At 34.2% G+C, this 25,774-nt stretch overlaps 2 protein-coding genes across 4 annotated transcripts in view; one reads left to right on the top strand and one right to left on the bottom strand.

Moving 5' to 3' along the window:
* The window catches only part of MCPH1 (microcephalin 1), a 53,761-nt gene extending 38,691 nt beyond the window's left edge, over positions 1-15,070 (top strand). The window contains exons 10-11 of one of the 2 annotated variants that reach the window (XM_042016698.1): positions 7,296-7,373; positions 14,975-15,070. In XM_042016698.1, coding sequence (XP_041872632.1) covers positions 7,296-7,345 — 50 coding nt within the window. In that variant the 3' untranslated portion in view covers positions 7,346-7,373; positions 14,975-15,070. Of the gene's footprint in view, positions 1-7,295; positions 8,391-14,974 lie in introns of those variants that run through there. The other variant, XM_042016697.1, reaches the window with a different exon arrangement.
* Positions 11,009-25,774, bottom strand: part of ANGPT2 (angiopoietin 2) — a 41,796-nt gene continuing 27,030 nt past the window's right edge. For both annotated transcript variants that reach the window (XM_042016699.1, XM_042016700.1), the window contains 5 exons: positions 23,712-23,839; positions 17,449-17,550; positions 16,755-16,921; positions 13,653-13,783; positions 11,009-12,293 (listed from right to left, as the gene is read on the bottom strand). In XM_042016699.1, the coding sequence (XP_041872633.1) occupies positions 12,133-12,293; positions 13,653-13,783; positions 16,755-16,921; positions 17,449-17,550; positions 23,712-23,839 (689 nt within the window). In that variant the 3' untranslated portion in view covers positions 11,009-12,132. The remainder of the gene's footprint in view (positions 12,294-13,652; positions 13,784-16,754; positions 16,922-17,448; positions 17,551-23,711; positions 23,840-25,774) is intronic.

Genomic DNA, 25,774 nt, shown 5'->3' on the forward strand with positions numbered 1-25,774 from the left:
GCATTGTACATAAACAACATAATAGATAATTCTGCACTCAAAAGCTTTTATTTAAACAGACAAGATAGTATGAGGGGCAAAAGGGCTTTGATGAGCAAGTAGATGTTGATGCCTTTTCTTGGTCTTAAAATCAAGAGTAAAACATGGTTAGAAGGGAAAAAGGGATTTTACCTTGGTATTTAATAAAGGATCCTTAAGTGCACACGTCCAGGTCGAATGCACCAAAATGCACACCACAATGCCCACCCACAATAGATCTGGTCTAACATTATAGGTCTCACTAATTAGCATATCTATCAAAAATTCCCCAATGAGAGGCTTGAATGAGGCCCCCCCCCCCACCCTCCAAGGAACCTTCCCCTGGATGGTTCTATCGTAGTTTACAGAATGTGTTCTGGAGAGGACCTTGGGGTCTGGGGCACACTGATCCCTAGCTACGAAGCTTCTAAAATGTTTACTCTCCTAGCTGAACAAACAAGTCTAAGAATGTAGGAAAAAAACACTAAGAATACAGAAGTTGTAAAAAAGGTATAACAGGGGTATAAAAGAAAAGGCAAAAAATCATCATGGCATCATGTGATTGTGTGATAATGGAAGAAGGTCTGTTTGGACTCTGTGGAGAGGCTAGTGAATTTAGGGCTAGCAAGTGGGTAGAGGCTTAGTGAGAAAAGGATAAAAAATGATTGGGGGGAAAGACATGAGGTGAATTTGAGTTAATTTGTATTGTGTGTATATGATTTTATAATTCTGCCTTCCTCCATCCAATGTTGTATGGGTTTTTTTACCTTTTCTTCTTTTTAGGAAGCAAAATACAGTAATTCAGGTAGTGAATAAACTGGGAGACTTTTTGTTCTCAGATGAAGTGTGTGAAACAAGTCACGTAGTTACTGGGAGTCCTTGTCATACCTTGAATGTTATGCTGGGAATTGCTCGTGGATGTTGGATTGTTTCTTATGAATGTGTAAGAAATGCTTTTTAATTCTACTACACAATAAATTAATTTTGTATAGCTGAAATATCAACCATGTTTGTGTCCATATTACATACAATATTGCCAATGTTAAGATATTCAGGCTTATGTAGAGTTAGTTCAATTAGATGAAATTTGTCTGCGTGAAGATCCGTTAGTTACAGTTTTTCAGTGCTTAATTTAGCCAAAGTATTTCTGTATTGTACCTCATTATGTATTTTAGAAAGGCCCAAGGTCTTATCTCATGGATGAGAAACTCATGTCCCATGCATTATTTTTGGACAGATTAATTTCTGCTCAACATTAGCCAACTCACATTATTCAGATTGACTTTTTTATATCCTGATATAATATACTTCTGTTATGTTCTGAAACATTTATTGTATTCAGCATTGGTAAAAATGAAGGGAAATTCTTAGATATTTTGCTGCAAGTGGGAAAAAATGTAGAATAGAAATAGTAGTGACTGGGTGGGGAACTTATCTGTCAACCCAGCCTTAAGCCATCTCAACTGCTCACAGTAATAATAGAGATTAACCACTCAATCTGACATTGCAGATGACTGTTTCTCAGCTTTCCTCATGTTTCCAGAGCTATAAAACATAGATGTTGAAATTTATATGGAAATAGCTCTTCGTCTTATACAGAAAAGAGTTGTTGAAAAAATAAATTTCTTGGTTTCCTCTTTCTTATAAATACTTCAAAATTTTCTTGTTGGGTAGAAAATAAACTGCCGCCTTTTTGTTTTCAAGATGTCTGGCACTTACCAGTATGAAGCTTGTCCTATGTGATATATATGTAGTTATCTGAAGTTGTTGTGGCATACTTCAGGTTTTTCAGAAATTCTTGGTGATTAATTTCTCTTGGAATAGAGGGCTTGCATCTTTGGTCACATTAAGGATCCAGTAATGTGCCTTTGTGGCAAAAGAAGACTAATAGTATCCTTGGCTGCATTCAGAGGAACATATTTAAGCAGGGGGTTTGGAGAAGAAAATCTCCACAGACTCATTCCAGCCTACTGTATGATTCCTTGCATCTACTAAGTAAATACACTGAATTATCCATCCCACACTTCGCTTTGTATGGAGCATTCAACAAGTCACAACATAATTGCTGTAAATTACTTTTTCATAACAAGGTACTCAAACATGAAAGCTGCATTCTTCCTTGAGAAAAAGCTTCATATAACTACTATGATAGCTAGAGATGGAGAAAACTACTACAAAATAGTTTCCTGTCTTTGTACATAAGGCAGTATTTGGATAATCAATTTTCCAACAAGTGCTGTCCTAGAATTTCATTGCCCTTTTTATGCTCTGCACTTCTGTGAACAAATGCATGGTGAAAATATCTATCTATGCTCTTCATAGACCAGTATAGATTGGAAATGTTGTCCTCCTGTCTTATTACCTTGTAGACTCATCACAGGATCATCTGTAGCCCTCAGATAATACCAGTAAGTTGAATGAAATTGTTCCAAGGATTAGTTTTTTTCCTGTAGATGTTATTGGATCAAATGCTGATGCTGCTTTCACTCATTTTATTGAGCTGCTATTTAAAGTTCTGAAGTTACTGGGAGAGACACATGAGAAAGAACTAGAGAAGAGCTCCAGATCTCCAGATCAAAAGTTCATTTAATCCTGTAGTATCTGCTTATCTGGAAGATTACTATTTTTAGTATTTTTAGAACTGTGCTTATATCTTTCACCAAGACTGGGTCCAACTTTGCCCATAAATGTCTATTCCCTCAATTAATTAATTAATTAATTTCACTGAAATAAAACTGTGCTTTGAACTTTTTTAAAAAATTATTTCTTAGCCTGGTTAAATCACTGAATCATATCATGTAAGAGCATTATTGTCTTATTTCTAGTTCTGTCAATGGCATCATTTTGCCATCTTTTTACCCAAACTGGTTAACTAGAAAAGAGAAAACTGAAGCCTTACCTAGCCAGAATGAGGAATTCAGTAGAAAATTTTAGTCAGGAAAATTTTATTTAAGAAAATAATCATCTCCTTTTATTGATGCTGCATAACTCAATCCTTTAAATGTAATGAATCCTACCATTAGTATTCTCACTGATAAAATAGTTCAAATTGGACAAATAAAATAATCAATCAATCTGGAGAAATTAATAATACCTTTATAACATGATATCCCTTTTGAGCAGTGATGATTGTCTTTTGGAAGATGTTTATCAGCATTTTAAGAAGCTGTTTGCCTCTGCCTTTTGACTTGTAATGTGGAGGTAATTTAGGCTGAAGGGTTTTTTTCTTCTGAGAAAAACTTAAAATGTTATTTTTAAAGATGGATGTTGGAGAAATACCAAATTTAACATCAGACATTTAATCTTCATAGCACTCCATTTGCGTATTTCAAGATGAATTATTCAAGTACAAATACCATATGATCATCATTCAGTGTGCTAGCTGGATAGGTAAGAGACTTTGAATAATAACTAATCACATGGTGTGTTTTCAGACCCTGGAGAACCTGATGTTTGCTATACCATTTCCTATATGTTGTGAATAAAAGAACATAGCTGATATGGATATGCAGATGAAAATTCTTCCCCAAAGCTAAACTTGTTGCTGTATAACCTGCAGGACACTTGTTGGAGCTCCATGCCATACAGGTTGCGTGCTGCCAAGTTAGACAAAATAGCCCATACTTGAGCATGAAGTAACAGATTAATCACTTTGATTCTAGAGTCCAAAGCCAAAGGAAAACATTCTTTAACTTTGTAAGAAGTCCACAGAAAAACTGTGCTTTTCCCACTCTTGTCTTCCCCCCCCATATCCTCCTAACTTTGATTCTCCATGACCAGCAGGACTATTCTACTAGAATCTGATACATTCTTAATATCTCAGTGTTATCTTTAATTTTCCTAACTTCCGATACTCCTATATCCAGCATTCATATCTGAGCCTTACTGTACTGCTTTATCATTACATTTTAAGCTAACTCTTTTGTAACTGCACCTTTGAAAACTTCTAAATAGCTCTTTCTTCTCAATAGAAACACTGAAAGAAACACTGAAGAATTTCAGTTGAGAATAATATTGCCAATCTTAACTCCTTTTTGAATTACATGAATCTGAAGCTTTTTTTGGTGTTGCTGTGAAAATATACTGGTAGAAAATTTGCCAGAGTCAGAATCAAACTTTCAGTGACTTGGAATGAAAAGCTCTTGTCTTTGTTTTCATGAAAACTGAATGTTTTAGTGAGTGGTGACCTAATTATTTACTGCAGGACCTGTTCATGAACTCAGCATCTAATTTTCTTTTCATCTAGGAAAGTAGATACGATGCCTTTGTACTCACTTCCAGAACCATGATAGACAAGCATTAATCCATCTTTTGTTAAGACAAACAAATTTCATTTCTAAACAAAATTCTGTAAATACTACAAGGGTTGATAGAGGTCATGGCTGTAGAATTGGCCTGGAAAGTGAAATAGGATTACTTAATCATAACTAATCTTTTGGGTTTACATTTTAATCTATTTGGGTTGTTTGCCAGCTACTTTTGATACAAACATAATTTTCGTACTATAAGGACATGATGTATGTGTAATACAGCATGGTACATCTGTTCCTGCTCAAGTTTATTTATGAAGAATTTATTTTAATGTAGCATGTCTCTATGAATTTTATTAAAAGTTACAATTTTCTTGGTTCAGTTAAAGTTGATTTATATTGTGATTAAAAGAGAAATTACTCACATTAACAAGTTTCTTTTGTGTTCAATAAATATATACAGCTATAAGTATAAAGCTAAGAGGCTTTGATATTCTTACTGTAAATTGTTAAAAGTAATTGTAAAAAATATACACAGGTACCACCCTAAAATTTCTATTTTACAATCCTAAGTTGCATTCTTAACTGTATGTTTTTAAGAAGTTACCATACTTTTCTTAGCTGAACACTGCAGTGCATTGTTAGGTTTTGAATATTTTTTAAAGGTCATTGATTTATTAATGTGCTTAACTCTTATTTTCATGTTTGGTATGATATAATGACTAGAAATTATTTTCTCTTTTTTTACAGCTGTTGCATTTTCAAATATTTGATTGTTCTTTTTTTAAAAGTAAACATAATATTCTTTGGATGTTTTGTAACCGAGTTTAGCAAGAAGTCTAAAGATATGCTGCTTTTTATTATCAGCAAAAAATCACTGTTCATTTCCAATAGCCTGCAAGATTGGACATCTCTCCTCACAAGTCAAACATCTCTTGTCACATCACACAAGGTACCAGCTTTTGTAGAAGTTCACATTAGAGGTTATTGGTGTCCCTGGAAGTCATCAGGCATAAGACACTTTAGACTGAAAACTACAGAACTTACTTAGAAAATAATTTTTTTATGAAAACTGAGCTTGAAATTTACTTCTTGTAGCAACAGATTTGGGGCAAAAGAGCCCTTTACAGAAACTTATTTTCTTACATACAATTAGGCCATTTTATAAGGTTTACATTGCTAGTTCATGATCAATCTGTTCAGCTTAGAATTTTCCATTAGTGAGCTGTAACATTGTAAAGGATAACTGTACCATGCTTAAAATATATAACGACAGTTTTTATCTATGGGGAATATTTCATAGACTTGCTCATGAATTTTGTGAGGTAACATTTTATAATTTAAATTTAAACTGCATTTGCATGGCAGAGTATTTCAGTTATTGTGAATCAAGCATGGGAAAAAATTTGAGGCACTGATGAAATTCAGCTTGTTCTAAGATGAATAAGACAACTGTTTAATAGTGCATGGCTGTGCTAACAGACTTCATCTATTTGAAATGGCTAGAGAACTATTTAGGAAAAATATGAGAGAGGTAGAATTATCCTAAAACAGGGATTTGCTTTCTGATAAATTCCATATATCCTATTTTGGGGGGTAGATGTATGCTTCTTGTTCAGTTAGCTTAGCTTGCTCTAGGAACAGCAGGGTGTCCCACTGCTGGTTGGTAACATTTCTTTTTTTGACTCCAACTTAAGGGGTGCCAGATGGCAACTATAGAAGAGATATTGTGAAGCTCAAATACCTGTAAAAGGGAAAAGATGTTGTATTGAGTGACAGTGGACAAACTTGGCAAAGAAGATACAAGTGTTTTACCTCTCTGAGAAGCTTCATGGCTCACCACTGATAAAACCAATAAGGAAAATAATCTCATCTTCCTTTAGAATGGGCTTCAGAATTTAGACTATCTACAAATTAGGAGTCCTTTATATGACTCGAGGGTGGAGCCAATTTAGGACTGTGTCTTTTTCCATTTTCCCATTAAGACAGTGCTTTACCAATTGAGAGATAGTATTTGAATACTCTCCATGGGGCTTTTAATATTATAGTCAACCAACTGCAAGTTATGATAAATTGTTCTGAAGAATGTTTTGAAAATCAATCCGTAAAAAATGCTGGATGGAGTAGTTTGGGGAACGTTTTGCCAAAAAAAATAATAAAAATACTGTATTTCAGAAATTGAAAATACAGCCATTTTAAGTTGTTTTTTTCTGTTAAGCATTTGGTGCTGGCCCTGATGAGAACAGAAGTCTGCAAGTAGTCCACAGTTTTAGGATTACTAGCCTCTAAAGATCATATTGATCCAGTGTTTCAGAGCTCAGTTGAACACAAATGATTATGTATTTTCTAGAGAGTCAGTGTTCTGCAGTCTTTTTTTGCTCTAGAGTATGACACTGATAAAGGAGGATACCAAGGAGAAAGAAATTGGGTTATTCTTGTTTGCAGGATGATTTATATATGTAGTGTGGATTCTATGCAATAGTTGCATAATCCTTGTCAGTAGTAGGGATCCAGTATTGTTTGACATCTTCATTTATGATCTGGATGATGGGGAAGAATGCACCCTCAGCAAGTTTGCAGATGTTAGAAAACTGTGAGGAGTATTTGATACACCAGATGGGTGTTCCTGTTCAGAGGGACTTTGACAAGCTGGAGAAATGAGCCAACAGGAACCTTGTGAAGTTCAGTGATTACTGAGCTGAGAGAACAAAACTGATATATTATGACTTTCCTTTTCAAATTTTTGCTCTATGTATTGTGATTTTAGAATAGTTGACTTTTCTAATATCCTCACACTGTTTTAAAATTTAATATAGCTATCCATAGAAGTACGACTGATATTTCAATGGTTTGTTTTAGTTATAAAATTGGTATCTTTCTGATTTCTTGATTTTTCAGCAAATCATTTGTTTTGGGTAAATGAAATAGCAAACCAACTATTGTAACAGCACTGTCACTTCTAACTGCACATTCAAAAAGTTTATTTTAGAAATTTTAAGCTTCTACTTACCACTTATTTTATTTTAGGTTCTGTGGTCTTTGGAATTAGGCCATTGGATCTCAGAGGAGCCATATGAGCTTTCATCCAGCTTCCCTGCGGCTCCTGTAAGTGTAATGGTCCTTTAAGCTTGTGAACCTTCTTTTGTTTATCTGGGAAATGATTTGTCCTCTAACTAGGTTTTGTGAATAAGAAAGCCTACTAGAAAAATATTTTTTTAAAGCAAGTACTGTGAGGAGTTATTTTCTTCTTCATCCACTACTTTTTGAAATGTGTGCAAAAACTTTGGTACATGTGGAAAATGCAAAATATTGATTCACCAATTAACACCTGAATAAACCAGCATCTTATTGAAGTATTAATGTACTTTAATTTTATTTCTATCTGTACGTGTGTACAAACTGAAGAGGCACGTTATTGCCAAATGGAAAGATTTTCAGGTCATGAAGGTCTCAATTTTTTTGGCCCAGAATTTACTTGGGCAATGGAAAATTACTGTGGTCTTCTAGAACTGCTAAGTAGGAAAAAATGAAGCATTTTTCCTGCCTCTAATAGTCATTCTCAAGTACTGAAATGGGAACCAGTGCAAAAGAGGGTATGTGGGGGCATGATGTACCTGTGTAGGCCTCAGTCCACTTCACGTATTGTAATTGATTAAACAGGAATTTTATTTTGGTTTCAAAACAAGTAGAATTCTAGTTGGTTACTAGTCAATCATTCCAATAATTTTCCCTCTACTAAATTCATGTCTGTAATTTATTTCTCAAAGTTTCATACAGACTTTGAAGAAAGAACAGTTAATGGGGTATGAAATTTATTTTTACTGTAATTTTATTAACTTCTGTTTAAGATTCTTTCTAAATCTATAACTCAGGTAAATTTACATATTCAACATGAAGCTTTATTTCATGATTGTAAGTTGTATGTTCTCAAAGTTTAGGTAAACTTTAGCAGTTATTCTCAAATAAGCCTAAAGAAATTAATTATTCATTATAATTTCATATTTTTTCTAAGAGGAGAAAGTAGATTGTTTTATATATTCAAATAGAGTAAGAATGGTAAAAGTGTGAAAAATAAATAAGAAGCATGTTCTTTTTTTTCCCCTTTTCTGTATTTCTATGAAAAAATCAACACTGAATTTCATGTTAAGTTGCTTTGAGTTTTCTATTTCTTTTCAGACTACCTTGATTAATAATAAAGTATGCTATCAGTAACAATGTACATAGCATTCTTTACAAGTGATTCCTCTTGGGGCTGTTTTTTAGATTCCATTTAGAGGTTTTATTCCTAAAGCAGAAGTAAGCAGAATTTGAGAGATGGTGAGAATGTAAAATTGAGGGAGGTTAGGGTTGTGCTGAATCACTTCTATTTGCAATCTGCTGTTCTTGCAAAGGAACAAAGTTGGTGTCCAAGGTGGTATTTCCATTACTGTTCCAATCATTCCCTTCTTTGGTCACTCTCATTTCTTACTGTAACAGATACCTTATTTTTTTAAAGATGCAATTATTATTTGAACATGAATGGTGGTTTTATTTGCTTTTTTTCCCTTGTTTCTTTCCTAAAAAGTACTTAGGGAAAATGGAAGTGCATTCTAGTTTCACATGCTGTTTATTTGATTACAGGAAGGAATTAAAAGTAGAGGTTACCTTGCTGTTATGTTTTAATTGTTTGTACCAAGTCCAAAGCAGTTGTTGCAGCCTTCTGTTTCCTTTTATTGCCTTCCATCTGACATGTCCTCCTGTTGCTTCACTGTGGCGTTTGGAATTCAAGCCATGCAATTTTCTTTAGATTAAATGTCATTTAAAGACATTCACTCTAAAATTTTACATTTGTGCTGATAAATTGATCCTTTTTCCCCCAAAATGAAGTCTCATTAAACAATTTATTCAATGTCTACATCCATATTTTTGATCACTTTCCCAGAACAGTCATCGGAAAGCATCAAATTTTATAAACTTTTTTTCAACAAATTAAAACTAGCCATGCAATATTAAATTATTTTTGTCATACAGTGTTTTCTTACTAAAATAAAGAAATTTAATGTCAACCAGAAGTTAGCACTACTTTTCTTTACCAGGTTGACCATTCAGATTCCATCATGGTTTTTAAGAATGTTTTGGGGGATTTTTTGTTTGTTTTTATCAGCTTTTTGGATATGCTTACTATCTCAAATATTGGGAGTATTTTCTTTAGTTGTCTGATTAAATGTAGCAACACAGGAAATGGAATAATGTAGACTCAGCATTTCTATTCAATTTCATAGAATCATAAAATGTTTTAGATTAGCAGGGACCTCTGAAGGTTGTCTAGTTCAACACTCTGCTCCAAGGGACTTGTCCAATCCACCCTCATGGTAATAAATGAATAAATGAAAAGAAAAATTTACTTTCCCCAATTCCAAATTGTACTTACTGCCTCTTGTCCCTGTCTCTTGCCTCATAGCAGAGCACCTCCAGTAAGGGTCTGGCTTGGTCCTCTCTATGTCCTCAATCAGGCAGTTGTGGGCACCATTAAGGTCTCTCCCCTTCCCCTTTCCTCCTCTAGGCTGAAAAATGACAGCTCTTTGGGTGTCTCTTGGCATGCTGTGTGCTTGTTGGTATGTGTAGCTCCTCTAGTAGTGTGATGACTCTTCTAGACTTGCTCTCTAAGACATTTCTTGGAAATTCTTGAAGGCAATTTTTTTAGTTTTTTAGTCCTTACAAGTTTGCTGTGAAAACCAATAAAATACTAAGCAATAATTTCAAATACATTGAGATTATTTTATGCAACTCTTCAGACAGTGACTATTAATTTACATTCTTTAGGTTTATATAAAATCAGATCATGAAGTACTATTAGAAATATTATTTTGTCTCTGCTACACTTTAGTAATGGTGAGTGACACATTTGCAGTGAAGAAGAAGAAGGGTGGTGGTGTGAGTGGTTGAGTACTCTTGACAGCAGCTTTAATGTCAGTATAGAATATAGAGATTTCTTCCATCTTTCTCAAAATCATTTACTTTTTTCAAGATAGAATCATAGAATCATCAAGGCTGGGAGAGACCTACAGGATCATCCAGTCCAACTATCCACCCAGCACTTCCACTGTAACCCCTAAACCACATCTCTCGCCAGATCCAGACGCCTCTAAAACACCTCCAGGGATAGTGACTCCACAACCTCTCTGAGCAACCTATTCCAATGCCTGACCACTGTAACACTGATTTTTTTTTCTAATATCTGATCTGAATCTCCCCTGTGGGAGATTAATGGCTTAAGGCCATCTCTTCTGGGCTTCTTGCTGCAGGCACAGTAGAAGAGAGACCAGACCCCACCTCACTGCAACCTCCTTTCAGGTGATTGTAGGGAGTGACGAGGTCCCCCCTGAAACTCCTCCATCTAAACAACCCCAGATCCCTCACCCCCTCCTCATAAGATATTTTTTCTAGACCCTTCAGAAGCCTTGTTGCCCTTACAGTACCTTTTGTTAAGTCAGCCTCCAGAAATGTGTCTGGGGTTTTTGGTTTGTTTTGGGTTAAGTTCTTGCATTGTAACTAATTCAGTCATCTGCTGAAATCAAAGTTTTACAAAAATATTAAGCAAAGACTAAGCAGGAGAATAAAAAGCTAAACTTAATTTGGAGAGAAACCTCCACTAAATTATTGTGATTTATGGAGAAATTCCTTCTCAATCTGAACTGCAGTGTTTAGTACACAATTTTAAAGCATATAGTAATAAAATTAAGGAAAAAAAAAAGCAAAGATCACCCAGTAGAGTAATTTATTCACATTGTGGTGTACATTGAGGGCCTACCTACAGAGAATTTTTAGGGAGAAGTCCTAACCTTACTGAAAAAAAACATAGTGTGACCTTAGGTAACTTTCAGATTATTTTTCTTCCTGTTTTTAAAATGTAGTAATTTGTATCTTAAGTTATAAGCATAAATTTAATTGTATCAAAGAACATGCATATGTTTTTCAGTTAGGTTATTTTTACAAAACATATAGATATATTACAGCACCAGGTGATAAATGATTGTCATAGACAATCGGACATCTGGTGTTAATGCCGTTGTCTCAGTTTATAAAATACTGCTCAGTTATTTTACAGGTAAATGACAAGGGAAGAAAAAAAGTGCAATCTTCATAAAAATGTGTAGGAATACATGCTCTATTTTAATTTGTAGGGATTTTTGTAATTTAAAGATAGTGACTGAAATAGACTGAAAAAAATGATGATTTTTGTAAATGGTATTTCCCAAGAATAAATGCAAACTACTTAAATGCTATTTGTCCTCTGTTAAACATTGTCATACAGGCTATTGGAAAAAAATCCTCAAATAAGTGTAAGAAGTTGCTTAGGAGACTATGGGGGAAAAGAATGTATTCCCTTACTACACTATTGAGCTAATTACAGGGAAGTATTTTTTTTATGTACATAAAGGGCACACATGACACAGAAAGATAAATAGTTCTAGATCTAGCTAAGTGTTTTATATTAATGTTTAAAGTTCAGTGGTGAGGCAAAATGCGTATTTCTAAAACTATTTTAGGGTTTTTTCACAGTTCCAGTTATTTACTATCACATACATAACATAAATGATCAGTAAAACAGAGTCCTTAAGTTGTCTGATGGTTTCTTGGATGTTCTTTTTATTGAGTCATTTGGCCAAATCACTGTTATATCAGGTTGATGCTTTAGACTTTGTGTCTGGTTGAATAATATGAGCTGGAGCTGATCAAGGCGATTGCAATTCAGGAACTGTACTGAACTGACCCCTTCAGAACACTAGTGCATGTTTCTGGGCTTGAAAAAATGAGACAAGTTGCTTGGTAAAATAAGTCTTTGAAGACTGTACAATACATAATTCACATAATGACAAAGCATTTAGAAATCTGCTGGTCGAATCATCATAGTCGTAGCTTTGAGCGAGTATCCCGAGCCCTTCCAGTAGTACCACTTGATCCCGTTAAACTTGTTGTTATTCTGTCGTAATGGATAATACATTCCATTGAGGTTAGAAGGACCACATGCGTCAAACCACCATCCTGCAAGACAGAAGACAAACATCAGCAGAAGTAATTCTCAAAATAGCATATAAGGTCACTTTGTTGTCTGGAAATGGGAAAGAAATCTAAACCCAGTTTTTTGTTCTTATGATTTGGAAGTGTCAGTATAAAATACTTGCCTCAAACTCAGGAAAGAAGTGTATTTATGTATCAACTACATATTCTTGAATCTTATGCAATACATTGTATTTGAAATTTGAGAAGGGAAAGTCTTCAATCCATTTATTATCCACATCAAACACTGTTGACAGTCTGAGAGTGGAACACAACTTGAACTATAATGATATTGAGTTGCCTTTGGTTTTATCTATTCCTTGGTAAACTCCTGTTCTTCACAGACTTAAACTCCTTTCTTAATTCTTTCTAGAGGAATTATTCAGTTCTCTGTGCGGGTCAGTTCAAAACCTCCTGGAACTTGGGAAGAAGGAAAAGGAGAAAAAAGCAGCCCAAACCTATTTTGTATCCCTATAGTCCTGACCTGTTAGTGGGTCAGAAGAAAAAATTGTTTTTATTAATATAATAATATTTTTATATTTCTGTTATGGTGGCAATAGTGTGTGTGTTCTGTTTTGCAGGGCAGCATTCCAATTATCCTTTTGGATAAACCAAAGCTGTCTTTTTTTCTTGCAACTTGTGCTGTAGGAAAATGAACAATTGCTTAAAAGATAACAGGAAGAGAAGCCAAATTTACAATGCAGTTGTTTACATTTCAGAATGTGGAATTTTAGATTAACAAATTATATAGAATTACTTGTGTAGTTGAAGATAAAAATACCACCTAGAACTCAAATATAACTAGTGAAAAATCATTAGAAAAATGTAGATATATCTGTAATGTATCTTTACCACTTGATAACTATATTGAAAAAAGGAATTAAATTCGTGTACCCTTCTGTGGCACATGCAGTACACAGCAGCTCTTGGGGTTTTTCTTCTTGGGTAGTTAGGGAAAGGGTTTATGCTTAAAGAATCAGGAGCCATTTCACTGACAAGCTGAATCTCTGAAACAGGTTTTTTGCAGGGAGTTGTGTTTTGATCTCTGAATGTTACCTCATTCCTTGAAAGAGGAATCTGCTCTGTCTCTGATTAGTTCCACAATTACAGATTTTCTTGTACCCCAACTTCAGAGACTTATTTTGCCTCCAGTTTTAACTTCTCTTGTTTTATTTTAACTAACTTTTGTCAAATGATAAAATACTTCATTTGGAGTCACCATACTAGTATTTCTATCCATGAGTTTTGAACTTTTTTAATAGTCAAAATTATCACTATTTATCTCGTAGACAATTTCAGTGCCAATAAAAATAGGAAGACTGAGAAACATAAAAACATTCGTACCTCCTGTTAGCATTTGTGAACATTTGCAAATACATTTGTCATTGTCTGCATCCTTTGTGCTAAAATCATTTCCTGGTTGGCTTATACTACTTATTTTGCCTGCTGTCCCAGTAAGTCCTTTAAGGTAAATCCTGTAGAAGTGAGAAATGGAAAAACAATTATTACGTGGAAGTTGATGGTAGTTGTCTGCAAAATAATGATGGAATAATTTGCAATAAATATCCTGTTCAAATAGTTTAGTTCTTTTCTGGCCAATGTCCTGCTGTAAGATGTTTTTCAGCACAATGTTTTTATATGAACAGAAATGGTCAGCACAATATTCTAATGAACATGTGTTTGTTCATGTCATATTAGAAGAAAACAAGAACAAGTAGATAGTAACTCTTACGATTTTTCATGTATTTATTAATACTGAAAGTACATTGTTGTACTTCAATGCAACAGCACAGGCAATTTTTTTTATTAAGTTCAAAAGTTTATAACAAAACTGTTTTGATTCCTACTTTTGCTGTTAGGACAACACAGCAATTTAGCATGACAACCCCACATATATGAGGTAACAGCATTACCAAGAGTATTAATTATGAGCTAGTAAATTATATTTTAGAAGTTTCTCAGTATTTCCCTTTCCATTTTCCTAATGACTTATCCTTTTCACATCATTCATAAATTTTAGTGTTAACTCACCACAAGTATTTCAGTTTGCTTCAATTCCCTGGTAGGGTAAGCTTTCAGTGAGGCTGCTGCTGTTGGGATCTGCTTGCACGGGTGCCAATGGAATCTCGATGGGGAGAAACACAGGGCACTGAACCGGGCAGGGCAATTACACAGCTATTCCTGTGTTACCTTGAATTGGAAGAACTTGAACCCTCTACGGTGACTGCATTTCTGTATCAAATAGCTTGTGCTTCTCAGAGGTATTCTATTTGTTTAAAGAGGAGGTCTGACTCTCTGAGGAGAATTACCTTGTTCCTCAATCAGTCTTCATCTTGCAGGTAATTCTCTGCTTATGACAGAAGTTTTCTTTGGTAGTTTAACAAATTATTTTAACCCATTTTATATTCCCTATTTTTAAATGTAATAAATTAATTAATTTTTATTCATTTAGGATCAGTTCATTACAGATTTTCTTTAAAATGTCTTTAAAAAAATTACTGGTTTTCCTTAAGATGAGTTCAAAATTATGTAAGCCAATTTCTAACATATATTGTATTAAAGGTTCCAAGTATAATGTATGAGCCTAGGCTGGGTCTTCAAATATCATTTGAAGTCTAATATAAACATAGTATTATTTACTTATTATTAATAATAAATTTTTTTAGGTACAGTCTAGTATAACAGAAGATGAGAGGCCATGGATAGAAATTGAAATGAGATGTTCTGACTGGATATCAGAAAAACTTTTTACCATGAGGAAAGAAAAGTAAGTTGTGCCCCCACCTTTGGAGGTTATCAAGACCCAAATGAAAAACCCTGAGCAACCTGGTTTGATGTCATAGTTTGAGATCAGGAAGTTTGATTCAAACAAAGTCCATTCTGATCTCAGTTTAATATGAAGAAATTTCAGTTTTATGGCCCAACTCATAATCTTTCCAGCATTCAGAATGTATTAATTTTTTTAATATAATGGATCACAGAATCATAGAATTGTTTAAGTTGGAAAGGACCTTAAAGATCATCTAGATCCAACCCCTTTGCCATGGGCAGGGACACCTTCCACTAGATCAGGCTGCTCAAAGCCCCATCCAACCTGGCCTTGAACACTGCCAGAGATGGGGCATGGAAAATGTTCTTAACTGAATACTTTCTTTGGTTTTTTCTTTTTCATGATGTTAAATATATTCTTTAAAGCACTCAGTTGTATGATGAATTCCTTGTTTGGTTGCATATTGTAATAAAATTGCTTTTACTATCTTAGTTTTCAGTAATTATATTTTAATATTGTAAATGGACAAGGGTAATCACCCATTTTGCAAAGGTTGCCTTTCTAAGTATTTTAAAGCATTACTTAAAAAAAAAAATCTCTGCTGTAGATTCTGACTGTTTCCAGATGAAAAAATATTTACTTTGGAGTTGAGACAACTAAATACTACCAAGGCATTAAGATCTAACGTTTTGTGGGGGACAGATGCCGATAGTTTTGAATTGCTTTGTTTGCATATAAGCCCTGAGTTGAAATAACAGCATCAGTTCTCTCAGGTGTCAGGTCGACTTTATTTACAACAAATAGTTGCTAGAGATCTTGGAGAAATTCATCTAAATGGAGACAATTTTTCTGTCCAGTCACCCAAAACTCCATGAATCCATAAGACTCTTACAAAGAAACATTTCATGGACCCTGTAGTAGGAAAGCATCTGTTATACTGTGAAGTCTTTAGTTTCTTCTATAATAAATCTAACTATTTATTGCATTTACAGAGAGGCTGGTGAATGAACTATGAACTGCCCATATATTTCAGCTGTGGCTGATACTATTTCAAAATGTATAATGCTATGATACTATTTAAAGTGTATAATACTATGATAATATTTATATAAAGTATTTATCTAAAATTTGTATTATTTCTTATTTAAACCAAGAATTAAGAAGAAATTGTGAACCTTTACATTTTACAGGATTAGAGGATAAATAATAGGTCCATTAAATTGACAAGTTGTTGGTGAGTGAAATACACATTTACTCCATTTTCACAAGTAGGAGAGTTATTGAGAATCTAAGCCAGCAGGTCGTGGAAGGATAAGGCCACATCACCTCGGTGTGCTCTTTATGACAACAGAACAGTTCCTCGAAGTCACTGACAAGGAAAATCCTTGCAGTATAATTCATCTTAGTCATCCACCTTCTGGAAATGTATTTATTGCAGGGAATCAGGATCTGATAGCAGCTGCAGACAGGTTCCTATTGTCCTAATGACTGTGCACTGTCACCCTCTGTATTGGCACATGTATCCTATCTTATTCCATACTATCTCATTATCTTTGCATTTTCTGTGTAATTGGAAAATAATAATGATTTGTATGAAATAAGGCCATGCATCTACACAGTTTAGAAAGATTACTATCAGAACTTTTTTTTATTTAGATCTGATTTTTCCTGCTTACCTGTATTTTTGTTCTTCACTTGCTAGAGAGAAGTGGTCATACAATGAATATGCCTCATTTCCTTCCCAGTCTTTCAGGTGTATTTTAAGAACATAACGCTTCTGATTAGTCAGTTGAGAAACAAACTCATTTCCCAGCCAGTACTCCCCAGCAGGATCACCAAATCCCTGTAATTCAAGTTGTATATTTAAATAGCTTTGTTTGGGTGGATTTTTTTCCTTTGAGTTTGAAATTATCACTTCATCAGTTTTTAAGTTTAATAGTTTTCAGCCTGTCAACTAAGAATTTTACTGTGTCCATGAGGGTTATTGATCTGTAATATTTCAAAAAATTGATTTCAGCAAGGACAACCTCAGGAATCTGAAACAGTGAATCAATATTACTTAGTAGATTTGGAGTAGTTTCTACTGTTGCCACTAGAAACACAAATATAAACAACTCAAAAATGTAGACATATGATGGAACAGTTGATTAAAGAAAACTAAGGTTTCTCTTTAAAAACAAATAACACACTTGCAAGTCTGCTTAGGCAAACAACTTACACTACTCTGACATTTTCTAAATGAGCATCTGAGGATAAATACAGCTTTTTAAAGTTGCTTACATTCTAAGGATGCTATTAATATAATTTTAGTATATTAGATTTCAAATAACAATAACAACTAATATTAAGGCTTCAGAGAACACTGTTTACCATCTTGTACTCTTTCCATGTCCGGTGGAAGTCCACACTGCCATCTTCTCGTTTCTGAATAACTGTCCAACCTCCTCCACCAGTTTCCATGTCACAGTAGGCCTACCAGAGTAAGCATGTAACAGCCTAAGTGCATGCATTTACAGTAAAACAAAACCAGAAATCATGTACTTTGCATAATTCTATATAGTGGCAAGTTGTGTGCAAAATATGAGTTAACCTAAAAATGCAGGTTTTCGTAGCTTTCATATGAATCAGTTGTGGTTGTCCACAAAAAGATGTGATTCCTCAGTAAATATCACACTTAGCAGAATACCTTAACAAATTACACCTTTCACTTCTCTTTTTTGTGAGAGATCCATTCAAAAATCCCATGACTTGTCAGAGTATAGATACTGTTATATTCAGGCAATGAGCAAACTGAAATACATTTTTATTACCATAGTACATTCTTCAATGCCTTTGCAAATGATCTGACTCCAAAGTTAAATCTAAGTGTATTACCTGAAAGTTGTATCTTAAAGCCATGTTATTATACAGACTGCAATGAACATCTTCTGTGCTCGAACAAAAAAGTAACAACTATGCTTCCAAATATTCATAAATTACCTTTGAACTTACCAAGTTACTGCTAAAAATTTGAAAAGACTGACATGTAATAAGCAGTTCATTGAACTCAGTTTTAGAATACCCAATAAATGCATCCCTGGCACAGTAAAATTCAAGTTTATAGGTGACTTCTTCAATCAATCTCCCAGATTAAATTACTTTAGTGTCAGAGGTGAAAGGTAATACTGAAAGTGCCAATATACTGTGGAGGTGCTGATGGGAAAAAAAGCTTTTGAAAATGAATGGGAATTTTGGAGTGATGTTTGGGAGAAGTAGGGGATAAATTAAGAAGAAAATTTTGTGAATATTAGAATATCTAGTACAATTTTTCCTGAGGAAGGATTTCAAATTGTTGCATCTAATTCTGCTTTTCTGAAACTAACAGAACTTATAACTAGATGTGTGAAGTCAGTGGAGCTGAGCTGGTGTAAGACAGTACAGTGAAAGTCCAACTGAAGTCACTATCTATTTAAATTGCATGTTAGTATCAATACTATCTTTAAGAAAGATACTGAATTTCTTGTCAAAGTATTCCTGTTTGGAGAGTTCTCAGTTAATGTTTTCTCATTTGGAAGTTTAATTTTTTTGACCACTTTCTGCCAAGATACTGAAGTTCAGAGCCTTCTTCAGAATCACTTCACATCTTTGAAAACTTCTGAATTCTAGTTTGGGTATTAAACTACATTAACTTCTAATCTGTATTCTAGATCTTTCATCCATTAAGTCAAGTTGTGTCTTCTCATTTATAGTAGTATAGGCAAGATCTGACTTCTTACACTTTGATAGGATATTTCATCTGTAGAGTAATTAAATAAATAATTTTAAAATAAACTAGGCAAGTATTTCATTATGAATTTTGATGTTTCCTTCTTTGTTTAACAGTTCTCTCAGTAGTCTTACTTCTTGCCTAACTGCTGCTTGTCACAACATGCCTATAAAATTCCCCAAATTATGACTGGGTGACACTGAAGCTGTATGTCTTTTTCATCATCTTCTATGGGTGACTGTCTTATAAGTGTTAGCAGTTAGCAGATTTGAGCTCTTTGAATTGTTAGACATGCTGGAAATTCATTGAAAAAGTATGACTTCAGAGAAGCCAGTTTCCTTTTGTCCTGTGGTAGTGTTATATGTGTCATTTTGGGAAGTGAAGTGTGCTCCTTACTAAGTTTTCAGTATAGTTGGCTCTTTTAGGGTATGTGTATTGCATGTATGTTGTACACACACATATATATTTATATAAATCAAACAGAGTATTTATAATTCAAGCAGTGTCATATATACACTTGAAAGGCATCAGACCTTTGAAGGGAAAGAAAGTATTTAGAGCTGCAAATATCAAATATATTGGTGTTTCAATAGGCTGTAGCACACTGGAAATCCAAAGCCCATACTGTACTTTAAGCATGCAGTAGACTTTTTTAACATCAGAGAATCACAAGACATTCAGTTGGAGATTTTTAGGGAAGATAAAATAAATAAGGAAAAGAGTTGGATAAGGGATTACTTTTTAAAGTGTGTCTTGTGAATGGAATTTAATTGAAAGCAGCAACCTCATTTTATACTGATGTATGCAATTCCTTACACCTCAAAGCCTGTTTTTTGTTTGGCTTTACTAACATCTCAATTTAACGACTGGTAAAAATTTGATAATAGCATATAAATTAATTTAGTAAAAAAAAAAAAAAATCCCTTCAAAGGAAAGTCTGAAGATAAGGTATTGTAAGTGAAGATCAATCTGTTTTAGAAGGCTAACTCATGATGTGTAATGTATATGTGAAAACTAATTTCCACAGAGGGCTATAGAGGGATACTAGGAAGGGGCTAAAGCAGATGCAGATACTTTTTTTAAACATCAAAACAAGTTAAAAATCTGATTTTACAATGATCAGATATCATTGGTTGTAGATAAAGTTGTTGACTCCGAAGCTTAACCCCACTTAAAAGAACAGTATAAGCAGCCAGATGGAGACTAGAACTGTTTCACCCTTCTCTGATATATGCAGTTTTTAACTATATACAGTGGAAGGCCATGTATCAATTTATTTGAGCCGTGGGTTCAGTCTGATATTGCTATTGTAGATGTTAATTGATGGTTATTGAATGTTACATGCAATTTCCCTTATGCCTCTTGTCTAAATTTCAATTTAGTTGGAATTGATACTTTGAAGAAATCAGTGCCTTTAAATAGCACTTTATTTTGTTCTAATGAGATTAAAATAGAAATAATAAATGGTTCTGAATGTCTTTCATAAAATATTCCTGTTACAGGCAGTATCCATTTTTTTAAGTGAATGGTAAGACAACTAGCTTTAAGAGACATTATAGATCCTTGAGATAAATGCTGGGGTACTGCAAATTTGTTCCCAAAGAAAAAAGCAACTCACTAGGAACTGAAAAAGATAATGAGAAATTGAAGAAGAGATGACCATAAAAATCTCATGTAGATTTTTCTTACCAGTAACAATTTTTAAAAGTATATGTAAATTTGGGAGTATAATTTTTCCACACCAAAATAATTTCATGTCAATCAAGTCTAAGTCTTTCACTTAACACTCATTACTAGAACAGAACTTTTCTGACCTTTCAACCTATTCTAGGTTTTATATTCAAAAGAAAGATATGTAACATTTCATAAAACTAGTAAAAATAGATACCAAGATTAGGCAGGCAGCAGGAGTCTTCAAACAGATGCCAAAAAGAATAAAGAGATTAACCTCTCAAGTTACAACAAATTGGAACGGGCAGTTATTTGATGTATCTTGTGAACTGCTTCAGTACTTACAGTTCTAGCAGCTGTAGCACTGTAAGAAGATATTTGGGGTGTTTTCAGACCTACTTTGAGAATGTTAAGGCTCAGGCTGAGATATCAGTATAAAGAGCCACTGCAGTTTTTATACCAAAGCAAGTGCAATATCCACATCTTTGCAGTCACCCTGCTGGCTGTTGTCTGAACACTTTGGAGTTATTATGTTCAATGATTTTGTATTCTGCTATCTCTGTCTCCTAGAGATGTGACTAGATAAGAACTACAATGTAATTGGTTCATGAGGTTGCTGTATATATAAAACTATTGACTTTTCATAGTTTTGCCTCTGCCATTTTTCCTTGTGTCAGCAATATTTTGCTGTTTTTATTCAGTGTTTTTAAAAGGGCTTAGCTTTTGTCCTGGTGCAGAACAGGAAAGTTTGAAAATATTAATGGAATTAAATAATTGTTTTCCTCTCAGTTGTCATATGCAATTCCTTAGTTTTGGATTATGATGGGAGACAAGTTAGTAACGTGGGATCAGTTACAGATTACACAGAAGTTGTTTATAAGCCTGTTGGGAGGTCAGAAGGTGTTACAAGAGGAAAAGATGAAAACATAAACAGCAGTGCAGCACTTTTGGCAAATAAAAAAGGTCACTCTGTTTCCTGGTCTGAGTAGCCATCCACATCATAAACAGTTGAAAATGCTGTAACATGTTGATTATCCCTAAACCTTCACTTCCCTTGACAACTCCTCTTATGCATTCATATTTGTACAAAAAAATCAGCATCAGGTTAAAACTTTTTAGTCTCTTATTTTCAGTGTCATACGGTAAGTAAAACATTCCCTATCTTTTTCTATCTGAAATGGACAGAATAAGATTTAAATTCTTTCATATTATTAAATGGCTGATTTAATACTAAGTGAAATTATTACGTTTTAACTATGTTTTTTAACCTAGCAAGCTACCAAAATGGGTATTTACATAAAGTATTTTGAGCCTTCATATTCAAATGTAGAGCATTTAATATCTTATAGTCTAGGGAATTTGTACTTTTGTGCTTTTGAAAATGCAGTGTTAGTGTTTATGACATAAATTTTTCATTCTGTAATACATCATGCACTTGTGTCTGCTTTTAGAAAATATGCATGTTCTATATACTATATTTGACAGTAAAATTAAAACCAAAGATAAAAGCTTGAGACAAGTAATAGTAAGGGATCCAAGGAATGTAAAACTTCCTGAGATGTCTAACAAAGACTGCTGCATTCTATTACTCTAGAGATTCAGTAGCTTTCCTCTCCTTTAGATTTTAAAATTGTGATTGTAGATATCTATGCTATTAGATGCCATTCAGCTTCATGTGTAATAAAACACTTCATTGCGTCTTATGTAACTAATTTTCTTTAGAAATGGATGTATTTAGACTAGATTATTCCAAAGGAAAACCAGCTTTTTTTTTTTTCCCAAGAGAAGCAGACTCTTGAATAATTTCTCTAGAGCATATCTACAAAAAAATTGCAAGTTTTATCTGTTGTATTTTATAGATCTTACCCAAACAAATTGCTTATTTCCTTTAGCTGAGCGCTTTGTAAGTGTAAAGATCACAGTCTGGCTTGGGCTAAATGAAGTTCTGGCACTTCAAAGGCTAGTCACCAGTGAACTTCATTTCTAAACCTTTGCTTGAGAAAAAAAATGCTTTCTCTATCTTCACCAATTCCTTTTCCACATTGCACCTCTTTTTTCACTGCTTTTTTACCTTTTTTGTTAATTTTTATGATGGAATAAAGTAGACCCTTAGGAATTCCATAAAATATTTCCTTCTCTTGTGTAAAGGAAATATCTACAGTAGAAATTAGAAAATAAAAACATCAGGAAATTATTTAGTGTTTGTCTAAGAAATATATTATTCATATGTCCCTTAGCCTCCTCAGCCTGCTATGCCTTCATCATCTGAGCCCCACTCCTCCGAATGCTCACTCCAGGTTTTTTGGTTCTTTATCCTCACAATCCACCTGGGACGTTTCTCCCTTTCAGATTCTATTGATTGTTTCAACTGAATTATACTGTCTGAAGCTTTATCATTTTATTTACTTCAGCAGATGGAACATCTCTGTGAGGCATCCAGGTTATCATCCACTGAGTGCCATTTTTAGCTCAAGGTCTCTTCTACAGAGGTATGAGATACTGCTTTAACTTAAATTGACATTGAAGTTCATTTCAGTTAAACACATAGGGGAAAAAATATCCATAGAGAAATTTAAACTGATCTAGTGAAACCACTGCAAACTCATCTGTTATAATAAGCAGTAGTAGTATTTTCCAGAGCAGTATTTTCCAGAAAAGTCCTCTCTGTTAGACAGTATCTAACTGTTAACCTAGTTGTTACACAAATGTCCTTAAAACTCTCTGTTACAAAGAACTGAAACCCATACATGAGTCCAGTACTAGTAGATTGCTTTCATGAGTATAAATCCATGAGTAATCTTCCATGCCCCTGACTTTACCTCCTTTTGCCACCTGAACAGCCTTGGGCATATGAAGGAGCTAAGAACTTAGAGGAGACAGGAGTCTGCTGATCATGCAGAGCAACTCTGTTGGAGTTACAGATTTTATAAAGAAATTACAGTATCTTATTGATTTAATTACATTAATTATGTGGAGGAAAAGAGTGGAATTCTGGCATGATGAAGCAAACAACAAAATGTTATTAATTTAACTGAGCCAAGATTTCACCTGAAGGACTTTTTCTTCCTGTGAGATACTCAGATCTAGGAGTGATGAAATGCTTATAAAAAAACTTGGTAAGTAGTAAACTTCATTGTTAACTAGCCTTTAAAATAGCATATTTGCCAGATCAAATAACTTTTAACATGCAGTATGCAGCTCTTTATAGTCATCCTACCTTCTTCTCTTGTGCAGTGTTTGAAACTGTTAAAGTGTAGATTCCACTTGTTGTCAGTCCAGATTTGAAAGCTTCAGCACAGTCTTTGAAGCTGATCTGCTCCTCTTTGGCTATGAAGTTGTTTTTAGCTGTTAAAAATACAATAGAAATTGAAGGCATTAAGAGGAGATGAATGAAAGTTACTAAGAATTATTTTATGGTCTAATTGGCTTAAAGCAGTTCCAAAAAAAAGTCTGACCCTGGAAGAAACAACAGATCAAGGTACTTATTATGTGTGTTGATACTTTGTATCATTTAGAGACATTATTCTGATAGGACTGTGGTTGTTTGATAGGTTGAAAAGTGCCAACACTTATTAATATGTTGAATGAGAAAACTCAAGGTATTGCATCTCATTCAGTTGAACAGTTTCTGCTTCCACTCATTGCCCTTGCTGGACTCCTACATGCATTACAACCTATGCATGCATTGACTACTATTACATACATAACTAAGTAGCAAATGATTATGTTAATAATGACTTTTGGCCAGTAGTCTAATATTGTGAAATGAGTTATGAAACCTTTTATAATGCAGCAGTCTGGTGGAACTACCCTTTCAAAGTTTTAAGCTATTTTTTTGCCCCTGCGCTGAGCAGAAACAACTTTGTATGTACCAAGCTGAAGCTTGGTAGCTCAGCCCAACTTACTAAAGAGACATACCTTCTGGAATTCATTTGTGTAAAAAATACATTTTCACATGTCTAAGCCTTCTTATTCAACAGAACAATCTAAGGCTCGTCTTTTTGTTCAGTTCTTTATTAACTATGGAGGTTGGAATTTCCTGGCATTTTGCCTGCTGACTGATATTTCATATTTGACCCTTTTGGGGTTGGTTCTGTGTATTTTCCCTTTTAATTTAATCTAACAATCACAGGCAGTTACTACAAAGGTTTAGCTGCCATACAAATACATGCTTATATTACAGTTGCTTATTATGTTCTTTTAAGCTTGCTTATTCATTATTTACCTGTTTAAGTGCTTTGCCTTAAATAGAAAAATAACACATTCAGTGTTTTAATTGCTTTTCCACACTCTATTGTTTGCATACTGTCTTAGAAGCTTTCCCTGCTAATTTTGTCTTTTTGGCAAACACTCATTATTTTTTCCACTCTGGGTTTAATGGTGCTGTAGCCAACATGACTTTGACTTGTTTACTTATTTGTGCACTAGCATAGCAGATAACATCAGCAGGAACATGTACAGCTTTGGTATTTAAGGGAATAGCGTCAGTTATTAAGAAAAAACTTGGAATTTACTTTGCTTAGAAAAACCTAAAATAACATATAGGACAATACTAAAAGTGAGGACTTCCAAATACCCTTTTCCTTATCTGTGATCCACCTTACAGTAGCGTATCATAGACCACCTGTATTTTAAGTTGTAATGCAAACTTTTAAATATTTTTCCCAGTATTTAATTTTGAATCCTTTTTAGGGGTTCTGTATGCTTGTGTATCTTCAGCCCTGAGAACTTTACAGGCAAATGTGACAGATTCTAGGGTCTTTTAGAACAGCTTCTTAGTTTGTCCAGGTTCTATATCAGACATGAAATTCGGGGCAGGGAATGTTTAAATCCTGTATAGCCATAACTTTCAGTTTATGGCTTGTGTGGGTTTTTTATGGAGCACATGAATCTGCATGAATCTGGAAGCTCTGCTTGGTGGCTATGATTTGTTGCAGGGTTATCAGGCATTTAGGGGTGAGATTATTGCCTATAAAGTTTTCTAGGCTGAGGGATTTTTAGGATGAATGAGGAAACCTTGGTGAAGAACTTTTGGGAGTACCTGCTGCCCTGGCCTGGTGCTTTCTTGTTTTGAGGGCTAAAAACTATGCCTGTGCTGATTCCTTTGCCTTTAGTAGCCACTATAATTCATCCTTTCTTTGTTAAACTCCATGTGCATAGAGCAATGAGAGGTGGCAGAAACAATCTCTGTGAGCCAGGAAGAAAAGTTGCAGGCCTACAATATGCAGTTTCACCTAGATATATGGTTAAGGGAGTGTATGTTGCCATGCATATGGATGC

Source organism: Corvus kubaryi, unplaced genomic scaffold (assembly GCF_017639235.1).
Source record: "Corvus kubaryi isolate FWS band 111438036 unplaced genomic scaffold, C.kubaryi_AGA036_p1.0 split3-73, whole genome shotgun sequence".
Lineage (NCBI taxonomy): Eukaryota > Metazoa > Chordata > Aves > Passeriformes > Corvidae > Corvus > Corvus kubaryi.